The sequence below is a fragment of the Perissodus microlepis genome, chromosome 22 (genome assembly GCF_051167445.1).
Source record: "Perissodus microlepis isolate ML-2025 ecotype Zambia chromosome 22, ASM5116744v1, whole genome shotgun sequence".
Taxonomy (NCBI): domain Eukaryota; kingdom Metazoa; phylum Chordata; class Actinopteri; order Cichliformes; family Cichlidae; genus Perissodus; species Perissodus microlepis.
Genome location: NC_140481.1, coordinates 20,396,322 through 20,408,893, shown reverse-complemented (window position 1 = coordinate 20,408,893; position 12,572 = coordinate 20,396,322). Strand labels below are relative to the sequence as shown.

The following is a 12,572-nucleotide window of genomic DNA, read 5'->3' as shown; positions in this document are numbered from 1 at the left end:
CTAATGTGTCTTTTATTGCACCAGTACAGAACAAAGCCCTCAGGCGCTGCACATACACACTCTCTGCCGCCTCTCTGTACCTCACACACACACACACACACACACACACACACACACACACACACACACACACACACACACACACACAACGGGACACATAGTAATGTACGTTTGGCTTAATGGTAATAGATTACACAATATGTAGGACACACACACACACATACAGTCTTAAACATACACCTACTTGTGTGCATAAGTAGTCTTTACACAGCTGATGCCATGATGTAAGTGTCAGTAAACCACTAATTCTGTGTCGTTTGTCAGTTTGCTGACGGTCGCTCACACAGAACAATCACTGTTTGTGTCTTTTTAACTGGTTTTATGAGTGAGTAGCTGTATTTTACTGTAAGTCCTCGGCTACAGAGTGGGCAGACATACAAAAGAGAAACAGAGACAGAAAGTGGAGGAGACAGACAAACCAGACATTGCAAATAAGGGGAGAGAAAATGGCTCTGTGTATATGTGTGTGCGTGGATGTGTGTGTACCCTGTTGCCAGTGCTATTAAAGTTGTATTGCACAGAGCTTTTAGAGCATCAGCCATCAGCCGAGTAACTTTAGCTAATAATTTTTTCAAAACCTCTGTGCTTTGTGCATGTCAGGGCTTCCCAATGTGTGTGTGTATGTGTGTGTGTGTGTATCCCTGTTAGTGTGTGTTTGGGTGGTTTGGATCGTCAGTATGTACTTGCGCGAGTCTTTCGTTACATCGTGTAAGGGCACGTTCATGCATACGAGTCTTTTTAGACAGTTATTGCAAACTGTAGATGCTAGACCACATGTGAATACTGTAAAAAAATTTGGCACTTTGCTCACTTACACATACCTTCGGTAGCCCACTGTTCCCAGCAACTGTGTTCATACTGGGTGATTTTACGCTGTGCAATTTAATATCCAGTGCCGGCATCCGGTGCTAATGGAGGAAGCGGCGAGAGCTTCATGGAGAGAGGTTAAAAGTGAAGCTAACACCATGGCCTCAAAGTAGCAGGCCCTCTCTGTGAAGCTTGAGGCACATGGGCAAGTTTAATGTTGAGAACCTAATTTACATAATCAGCTATTTCCCCCTGTTGTCACTACAGTGGTACATGATGAAGTAGTTAATTTCCCAAGCAATGTGTTTTATGAAATGTTGTTCTCATTAAGTCCAAGAAGCTCATTAAAGTTACTTCACTATATGTTACACTAATTGGGGAAGTTGCTGACCACTGTGTTGGCCCACATCAGTTTTAAGTACTATTACATGCAGTAGTTGAGTAAATCAATCCAGAGTGATGGAAATTATTGAAGAGTCAGTCTTCTTTAAGCACACACAACTTGGACTTTAACTTGTGTCCCAGACCTGAAAGCGAAGCAAATAAAAACATGAATAAAACAAAGTAAAATAGATTCAAATACAGCATTTTAGCACTCCTTCCTCTCTGTTCTGAGTCCCTGCTAACAGGAGAGCAGAAGCATACGCATTTACGTCACACAGGCTAAAGATAAATCAGCACAGTCAGACCTTGCTCTCCCAGATGAAAGTCCTCTGCTTGCACCATTCCTGTGCAAAAGTCTGGAGCCACCCTGATTTCTTTATACAATACAGTTTTTCCAGTTTTTGTCTGCTTTTTCATTTTCAGTCAATTGAGGATGTTTGTTTGTTTGCTGTTTGTTTGTTAAGCCACTCAACATTGTGGCATCTAAAGGGATGAACCAGTTTTGTGACGACGAACAACAGATAGCTTAGCAAAGAGCCCATTTTGAACAGTTTCTTTAGAAATGTTGTTAATAACAGTCAGTTGCACAAACAAAGAATTTCTGCTGATGCCTCATCAGAAATTGTGTCAGTAGAAGGGCTGCAAAGAAGCCATTCTTAAGGAAGAGAAATGGAAACAACAGGGAGTGCCTACAGTCATCTGTAAAACACAGTTGAGGCTCTTTCAGAGTTTGAAGCTGCATATCAGCCAGTGGCGTTGGATCTTGAAGGAAAGATGCATTCATGTATTTTCTTGTGTTTATCCAATTCAGGGTTGCGCTTTGACTGGAGCTGATGCAAGCCCTCACAGGGCGAGAGGCAGGGTACACCCTGCACAGGTCACCAGTGTAGGTCACAGTATAGGTCACAGACTGGTAGTTTATCACCCACGATGGCGGTCCATGGCCTGCTATAGACTAACAAATATTGACCTTCAATCTAATTAGAATTGTAAAGCCTCTGTTTTCCATGTATGTTTGCAGAGATAAAATTGTATGTTTGCTGCTCCTATTTCTCATTTTATAAGCAGAATATAAATAAATGAGATGTGGCTGAAAAAACTTTGCACACTATTGCACTTCCTGCATTTTTGCCCTCCATACTGATCTGAAAAAACAGGCAAGCTCCTCTTCGCAGGTTTCTAACACCTCACAACATGGACTGGAACATACTTAGGAGTTTAGCTTTAATGTTTGCCTGTTATTAACCAAAGTCTATACTAGTAGCTTTACTCCTAACATACCCTAATCTTCACTTATTCCCAATATGACCACAGCACTAACATAGAAAATGACAGCACATAATATAACCCAACTCTTAAGGTATTCTTCCAGTATCTGCGGGTGTGATTTGCCTGTGAAGCCCATCAGTGTGGATACTCCTAAGTCATGGTCAGACCACAAAGACATCTCCACTGCATCCCCTTGCTGTGGCCTTAAGTGTTGAGATGTTTTCAGTGATAAATGCAGCATGGAGCAGATGTAGGGCTCAGTGTACAGTACAAGTGCTTCGCTCATGAATAAACTCACAGAGTGTGAAAATCAGTCACTAAACAACAGCAACCAAAAAGTAAAACTTTAACAAATAATGTCCTGCACTGAAACAACTCACTACACCTTCATTTCAGTCATTTCATGGTCTAAGTGTATGAAAAGGAACAACGATACACCCCTCTCCCAGCCTAAAATGTATCACTCTATGTATCAGTATTTATGAATAATTGGACGTGACCTTTATGTACACACAGTGTATATATATAAATTCCTATGCAGATGCACTCGAATGCACACAAAGCTCTGTTTGCCTCAAGGTGACTCTGACCAAAAACGAGCAACCAGTGCTTTGTCTGTGAGATAAAGAAGAAGACAAAAAGAGAGAAAGTGCAGAGGAGGGAAAGAGAAGAAGAGAGAGATTAAGAGAGAGAGAAAGGGAGAGGCAGAGAGAGGGGAGTGCATGCGGCAAAACAGAGGACGGACTGAAGTCATTCAAGCTTTTCTTCCCCCTGAATAATCCCAGTTTTGTCCAAATTTAGTTGGAGGAGATTGTGGAACATCCAGTCCTTGACATCAGCCAGAAAGTCATGTAAAAGCATCGACTTCTACTGAGACTGAATCGCTGCCTGACTTTTTTTTTTCTTGAGCATGTTTGCATTTTTCTCTGTTTCTCAGTCTCTCTAGTTTCAATTATCTCAAGATTTATTTAATCACAAAAAGTCTCACTGCCAAAGGAAATGGACAGATGGATGGATGGAAATGTCAGAGGGAATAAAGCACCCTTTTCCACGGCTCTGTCGAGGCTTTAAGTGCAGAAGGGGAACCATAAGGGCAAAAATAGTAAGTTCTTGTAATTGAAGTGTGTAGATCTGAAGGAAGATGAGCAATTCAATTCAATTCAATTTTATTTATATAGCGCCAAATCACAACAACAGTCGCCTCAAGGTGCTTTATATTGTAAGGTAGACCCTACAATAATAGATACAGAGAAAACCCCAACAATCATATGACCCCTCTATGAGCAAGCACTTTGGCGACAGTGGGAAGGAAAAACTGCCTTTTAACAGGAAGAAACCTCCAGCAGAACCAGGCTCAGGGAGGGGCGGGGCCATCTGCTGCGACCGGTTGGGGTGAGAGAAAGAAGACGACATAAAAGACATGCTGTGGAAGAGAGACAGAGATTAATAACAAGTATGATTCAATGCAGAGAGGTCTATTAACACATACTGTGTGAAAAAGGTGACTGAAAAGGAAAAACTCAATGCATCATGGGAGTCCCCCAGCAGCCTATGCCTATTGCAGCATAACTAAGGGAGGATTAAGGGTCACCTGATCCAGCCCTAACTATGTGCTTTACCAAAAAGGAAAGTTTTAAATCTAATCTTAAAAGTAGAGATAGTGTCTGTCTCCCAAATCCAAACTGGAAGCTGGTTCCACAGAAGAGGGGCCTGAAAACTGAAGGCTCTCCCTCCCATTCTACTTTTTCATAGCAATGGCTATGAAAACAGAAATTGCAATGAGCAGTTTTGGTATAAACTTTAATGCACCATTTATTAAAGTTTACAGTGCCTGTAAGCATCACAAGTATATGCATCAATACGTGTAATGTTATCATAGACCAACACAGAGGTCATAGGAAGTCCTAAAATAAATAATATACAGGACTAATAGCAGGTTGTATGTGACAAGCCTGGTTTGATGTAGATGTAGAGCATTTAATGAAAACATCATCCTAAAATTAAAATTATAATGGAATGAGTTTGATTTAGAGTGTTTATAAAATGGAGCAGCAGGAACAATCCCGGGACAGGTTTGTCTGCTTGCAATAAGAAAAATGTAAGAAATGTTTACAGTAAATTCATAAATCAATCAATTCAGCATCAGAATAAAGATTACACCACCATGGATGGAGGATGTTCCTATGAACATCTTTGCACATCACTGTCTACACGTTGGTTTACCTCCATAAGGTGTTGTGTTACTGGTGTTGCTTCAACCTTCATGTTGTGCAGGTAGGGGGATCAGATGTCCCTCTATAAGGGGGACTGCACAGCATTTTTATGCTTTACCCCCTCTCCCACATCTTGAACCAATGTCCCACATTTTACAGGCTCTGCAGGACATCCACCTTTCTAAACACTGGATTTTCCTTAGTACATGTGAAGTTGGTGCTTTTAATCATAAACAAATATATCATTCTATGCAATATAGTGGAAAATACCACAAAGCAGATATACTGAGAAATAGAGTTATTTTTCAGTTTCACATAAGAGAAAAAAATGGTGTGAAGCGACACAGTATATTTGTGTGATATTTGGCTAAAGATTCATAAATTGTCAGCTAGTGCTCAAAAAAGACCTATGGATACATCCTTACTCAAACCTATAGACTGTTACCAGACAGAACCGCAGCTGAAATAACAAGGGAGAGTGAAAACTTCCCTTTATTCTCATGGTGTTTACCTAGCAAGAGTTGAAAAGTCCGACATGCGGCTTATTGTGATCTGGTCACCCTGTGTGCATGTCTGGTATGGCTACTCAGCAGCCATACATTACAGGGAATCTTTTCAATTTGTTATTGGGTTTTTTGTTTTTTTTTTGGTTTTTTTGAGAAAGAAAAAAGAGAAAACAAGCAGAAAAAAGAGCAATATAATAAACAACATCATCACTATGATCTATGTGAATATAACAGTAAATACTAAATATTAAACATTATTGTGCAGCACGTAAGATCGACAGCGCACAGTGTGCTTTGAGGTTTGTGTGTGTGAGCACCCGTGTGTATACCTGTGAGCATGAGCGCACTTGTATTTAAAAGGTTCCTTCATGTAACGATCTGCTAGAGGGTGTGGGGAGCCACAGCCCCGTCCTCCAGGGCATGAAGCAAGTGTGGAGGAGATCAAGACTCCAGACATCCAGGGGCCCTCAGAACACAAGAGAACAAGCAAGACCCGTGAGGTAAGTGACGGAAGTGACGGACAAGGTAAGCGACTCATGTTGTAACTGACGTCAGACGCCGGAGATTTTGGCGGAAAATTAAAGCAAATGGTAGTTTAGATTTGAACAAATTCATTTAAGCTTCAGTATTACCAAATACACTTATCAATTGTCTTATAACTAACAATATTTGTCTAAATAATCTCCAACACCCTGGAGAACAACGGGGAGAGTTTAGAGACTCTCCAAGATTATATTGATCAGTGCTTTCAGGATCTCGTGATGAAGAAGGCCCAGTGTGCAGCTTCCCCGGCCAAACCTGAGACGCCGTCGTCGAAAAGACAACGCCCGGCAGATTCCCCCGGCTCAACATCGCCAGCCGGCAAAGATATTGCCGACATACTGGAGTCAATCGACAAGCGATTGTCCAGCTTCGACGCAAGGCTGTCCTTGGTGGAGATTCTTCACCGAGAATTTAAATGCTTGCGAGAATCCCTGGAGTTCAGCCAGCAGCAGGTGGAAACGCTTGCTGCTGAAAATGCCACGCTAAGGGAGTCGGTGAAATGTCTCACAGAAAATGTTACCCAGCTCAATAGAGAAAATAAAAAAATAAAAGAAACAGTTATTGACCTACAAGCTCGTAGCATGCGTGATAATCTGGTATTTTCTGGTATTCCAGAAGCCGCTGGAGAGGACGCGGAGACCACGGTAAAAAGCTTCATCAAAACCCACCTGAAGCTGCCGGAGGACACGGTGAAGAACATCGTCTTCGATCGGGTGCATCGCCTCGGCCCAATTCGGGCTACGGCCGGGAGACCACGTCCTATCGTGGCCAAATTCGGCCACTTCAAACAAAAGCAACATGTGAAAAGCCGCGGCAGGGAATTAAAAGGAACGGACTTCAGCGTGAACGACCAGTTCCCCAAAGAGATCTTGGAACGACGCAGGGTCCTCTTCCCAATCCGACGCGGCTTCATCCAGAAGGGCTCCCGCGCTGTCATCGCTGTGGACCGGCTGTACGTGGACGGACAGCTCCACCGCGACCCCAACATCACTCCGTGGCTGTATTAACCTCACACCAGATAAGAATCAGCTACACCCTTTCCCTATCCACTCACACTAACTTGCATTAACATCTGTTTAACTTACCGGTATCAAATCGCATCTTAAAGTGTGATTTCATAGCAGAATTAACACAGTCACTCTCCGTCAGTGATTTAATTGGAATGTTTACGTTTTGTTTTTTTGTTTTTTTTCTTCTCGTTTTTTTTCTCTCTTTTCCCCCTCTTGTTTTTATGCTGCTCACCCCTGTCCTTGGTTTCTTTCTTTATTCCTTTCACTGCCTCGATCACCTGCTTCGACACTCATCCACAAACAACATCCTTTATTTCGACACATACGCACCATGCGCTCAACGGCAGCACATTTACTTCAGTCAGACAGCGCACACAGTCGTATAGGATACACACACTTAAGCCAAGCCTACTCATATTAGTAAATATGCAAACACATAGTCAGACTCAGGGAGCATCTCGCCACACATTTTTTCTCTCTCTCCCTCTCTTTATTTATGAACAAGTGACGTATTCTCTCCACCTGTCTAAGCGACCACACAGCATACATCCCTAGTTATACACAAACATCTATGGGTACACTGAGGTTCATTACATGGAATATAAATGGAGCTGGCTCCAGAGAAAAGAGGTTAAAAATATTTAACCAACTCAAAAAACTACAGGCAGATGTTGTCCTTTTACAAGAGACCCACAGACCTCTTAGAGGTTCGAATGAACTTAAAACACCTGAGTTTCCTAATGTGTTCTCAGCTTGTTATAATTCTAGACAAAGGGGATTAGCAATTTTAATACATAAAAACATTAATTTCACAGTACTCGATACAGTTATAGATCCAGAGGGCAGATTCTTAATCATTAAACTATCTATACTTGATAAAAAGCTATGTATTGCAAGTGTATATGGTCCAAAAGTTGATGATCCCTCATTCTTTCACGGTTTTTTCAGTGCACTCTCTGAACACTTAGATGGCACACTTGTTCTTTGAGGCGACCTCAACCTTGGACTAAATGAAGACATGGATAGGCTCAATACAGCAGGAACTCAGCGTAATTGGCAGTCCACAAATATAATCAAACAGTATATGAGCGACTTTGGTCTTTGCGATGCATGGCGCTCCCTTCACCCCACCAGTAAGGAATATACTTTTTTCTCACATGTCCATCACTCTTACTCTCGTCTGGATTATTTTTTGGTCAGCAGCTCACTGCTGAGCGACATTTCAGACACTGAGATTCACCCTATAGCTGTCAGCGATCATGGTCCTGTATCTTTAACACTAATGCACAAGAATAATACTACGCCAAGAAAAAACTGGAGATTTAATATATCACTACTTAAAGATGAAGACTTTATTAAATATTTTAAAAAAGAGTGGACTTCATATTTAGACTATAATGACACTCCCGAAACATCAGCTTCTGTTCTATGGGAAGCAGGGAAAGCTGTGACGAGAGGTAAAATAATTTCTTTCTCATCACATAAAAAGAAAAAAGAAAACAAAAATATTCAGGAATTAGAAAAAAACATCAAATCACTAGAGGAAGCCTACGCGTCCCACCAAGATCAGGAAACATTGAACAAAATACGCAAAACAAAACTAGAATTAAATGAGATAATTGATAAAAAAACAAAATTCTTAGTACAAAGACTACGCTTACAAAATTATGAACATGGTAATAAATCCGGTCAATTTCTAGCAAACCAGCTAAAAATAAATAAAGAAAAAACAACTATATGTGCTGTTCAAGATTCATCTGGGAACACAATATATGAACCGATACAAATAAACAACATTTTCAGGGATTTCTATAAAACGTTGTATTCACCACAAATAAACCCATCTAAAAAAGAAATTGATCAGTTTTTGGACAACATAACTCTTCCAAAATTATTAGACACTCAAGCAATGGCACTGGATTCACCACTGATATCAGGTGAACTCCAGGAAGCCCTGATAAGTATGCCCAATAATAAGGCTCCAGGTCCAGACGGCTTCCCTGCAGAATTCTACAAAGAATTCTGGTCGATTCTAGCACCAGTTTTCTACAGAACGTTGTTGGAAATCAAAGAAAAGGGCAGACTTCCATCAAATATGAATTCTGCAAACATTAATCTCCTGCTAAAACCAGGCAAAGACCCTGTATATCCCTCAAGCTATCGTCCAATATCCCTTATAAATGTAGACCTTAAAATAATCTGCAAAGCTCTCTCAAAGAGACTGGAGAAAATAACCCCCCTCTTAATTCATCCTGACCAAACTGGTTTCATAAAAGGTAGGCACTCATCAACAAATACACGTAGATTACTTAATTTGATAGACTACTCATACAGTAAAAACCTAGAAACTACAATATTCTCTTTAGACGCAGAAAAAGCATTTGACAGAGTTAACTGGAAATTTCTATTTGCAACTTTACACAAATTTGGTTTTGGATCCTCTTTCATAAACTGGTTAAAAATATTATATAATTCCCAAACAGCTTGTGTCAGAACAAATGACCAGACATCCTCCAGCTTCTGTCTCTTGAGGGGCACCAGGCAGGGATGCCCAGTCTCCCCTTCACTGTTTGCAATTTTTATTGAACCACTAGCAGCAGCAATTAGACAGAATTCAGTAATTAAGGGCATAAAATGCAAGAACGTGGAACATAAAATCAGCCTTTATGCGGATGATGTGTTACTCTTTCTCCAAAATTCACAAACCAATATCTCTGGGGTGATTGAATTGATAAACTCTTTTGCAAGAATATCAGATTACTCAATTAACTGGTCAAAATCTACAGTCCTACCGATTAATTGCTCCCTCCATAATTCCTCTTCTACACCACTGCAATCGGGAAATATAAAATATTTAGGTATTAATGTTTCTCCCAAGCTTGCAGATCTAACTAAATTGAACCATATCCCACTTTTAAAGAAGGTAGAAGGTGATCTGGCTAGGTGGAAATGTCTACCCATATCACTCATGGGAAGGGTTGCCGCTATAAAAATGATGGTCTTACCAAAAATAAATTATTTATTCTCAATGATCCCAACTAAACCGCCACAAGATTGGTTCAGATCTCTAGATTCATGTATGTCCAAATTCCTTTGGAAAAATAAACCCCCACGTATAAGCTTAAAAACACTACAAAAGACCAAGGATAAAGGAGGATTAGAACTACCTAACTTTCAGCACTACTTCTTAGCCAACAGGCTTCAGTTTATCTCAGGATGGCTAAAACATACCCTCTTAGATGAACCTTGGCTAGATGTAGAACAAGCACTTTGCAATAATCTAGAGATTTCAGATCTACCATTTATCAGCTCAAACATCCAACGACATGAATGCTTCAAAAGCGTCAACATCAGCTCTTCCCTGACAGCATGGTGGGAGTTTCTAAAATTGACGGAGTCTTCATTAATCCCATGCAAACGTACACTTATCTGGAACAACCCTGACATATTACAAAACAATAATATGATAAACTTTTCAGATTGGAGTGGTAAAGGAATCAAATATTTAGAACATATACTAGAAGGAACAGAATTTATTTCATTTGACGGACTAGTTACACAATATGGGATCAACAAGAAAAGATTTTTAGAATATCAACAAATTAAATCCATAGTAAAAAAGAAATTTAAACCGGGTCAAGTTGAACTACAAACACCACCAAGTGTGGTTCAATTTCTTACTCTTAAAACCCCCAAATTACTATCCAAAATATACAGAATGTTTTCTAAAACAGATGAATCAATATCACTTCCTATTGCAAAATGGGAAGCGGATTTATCAGTTAACTTAGACCAAAACTTCTGGTCTCAGACTTGCTTAAAAACCTTTCATCTAATCAGAAATCCCAGTCTTCAATTAATTCAATACAAAATATTACATAGAGTGCACTATACAGGTCATCGGATGTTCAAGATGGGCTTTACGTCTACCAACAACTGCTCACACTGCCAAACCAATTCACTGGACAATTATATCCACGCTCTTTGGTTCTGTCCACCAGTTCAGAAGTTTTGGCGCGAGATATGTGAAGACTTATCAAAGTGTCTGAAATGTAACATTCCAACTTCCCCCTTAGTGTGTTTGTTGGGCAGCTTAGATAATGTCACTTCAGAAAAGAATATAGCCCATATGGTTTTCACTGCCCTATGCATAGCCAAGAAAACAGTCCTCATGAACTGGAAAAATAAAAATAATCTTAATTCTAACCAATATAGAAATTATCTATTAGACTACATTAGTCTTGATACAGCCTCTGCCACCACATCAGATCAATTGCTCTGGGCTCCTTTGATCAGCTCCATCACCTAGTGGGGGTGGGGGGTCATAGTTTGGTCCCGCCTTCACTGTTGTGATTGGTGTGGGGGTAGGGACAGGCTTAGGGCGTCAGGGGGTTCCCCGGGGGCATCTTTCTTGGGGGGCTCAACCCGGGGTAGCGGTCATGTCCAATTAGGGGCTCTGTTGGCTCTCAGGTGACGGTTTCCTCGTGGCTGCGTGCAGCGGGGCTAGGGGAGGGTCTGTGCTGACGGACGTGGGTTACTGACCTGGTAGCCTGGCTGCCCCTGGGTGGGTCCGGGATGGGCGTGAGGTTCTGGGGGCGCTCCGTCTCTGGGCTGGGGCCCTGGCCGGGCCTCGGGGGCTTTGGTCCTGGTTGGTGTGTTGCCGGGGTTGTGGGCGGGTGGGTGCATGGGGGCCCGGCCCTGGCGCAGGGTGCCGCCGGTGCGTCGAGCCACCTGGGGGGCTCTTCAACTGGTGAGGGAGGTTGTCACATCTTGCAGGAGCTTTCCTCTCTTCGGGAACTCTCTCTGCAGGAGGGGGAGATACAGGAGAGGTGGAGGAAGATCTCAGCCTGGGCGTCTATTGTCTTATGTAGTCTGGAAGATGAGTGGATGGTGGGGTGGGTGCAGTTTTCTCTGTGGTGGGGTTGGGTGGACTGTCCCGGGCTCTGTGGGGCCGGGCGGCGCTGCTGCACTGGGCCCCGGTCTGGATGGGCCTGGGCCCCCTTTCCCTGGCGGGTCGCGGAGTATGGGGGTGCCTACTGGGGTCAGCGGGGGAGCTGGCCCCAGGGAGGGGTCACTTGCCCCTCCCTTCCTTCCCTCCCCATCTCCAGCTGCCTCCCTCTTCCCGCTCCACCACAACCACCCACACATGCAGGGCCTTGGAGTAGGGGTGTGTCACCAGGGTGCAGAGGAGGCTACCCCCCCCCCTCTGTCCCCTTCTGGCTGCCTCTGCCTCAATTTTATCCCACAACTTAGACATTCACATTACTCACACTCTCATTACACATACATATAGGATCTTGGGGGTGGGCACGCTACACGGAATCCAAACTACCATCAGGGTGTACACCTCACCCCTGGCGTCGTTGCCCACCTCTCAATTTTAAATACACGTAGACATTGAGGGCTAGCAGGAGGGACTATGCGCTTACCTGCTGCTCTCTGGCAGGTAGCTCCATGCCCTCCTGGGTTTTAAATGCACCTTAGAACACACATGCATCAACACTACAATGAGCGGGTGGAGGGAGGTTTGGAGTCTTCTCTCACCCCCGTTCTCTGCGGCCTGCTGGAGCGGGGGGGCTAGAAGGAGGAGTTGGCCGTCCGACTGCGGTCTGGAGTGTGGGGCCTCCCTGCTGCTGCGGAGTCGGGGCGGTCTGCCTCTCCCCACCGCAGGGAAAAGGGTTACACCACCTGGGTCTGGGTGCATTTCCCCCCTCCAGGGGCAAGGGTACCTAGACCCGGTTCGTAGAGTACGCTTGGGGAGTGTGATCGTGTGCACAGCG

The 12,572-nt window shown here is 42.9% G+C and overlaps 1 protein-coding gene across 1 annotated transcript; it reads left to right on the top strand.

The window, feature by feature from the left end:
• The first annotated feature begins 5,703 nt into the window (after positions 1-5,703).
• On the top strand, positions 5,704-11,420 carry LOC146362986 (uncharacterized). The gene has a single exon (XM_084920031.1). It carries the CDS (start codon positions 6,001-6,003, stop codon positions 6,787-6,789), a length of 789 nt encoding a protein of 262 aa, XP_084776157.1. The 5' UTR covers positions 5,704-6,000; the 3' UTR covers positions 6,790-11,420.
• Positions 11,421-12,572: the final 1,152 nt, after the last annotated feature.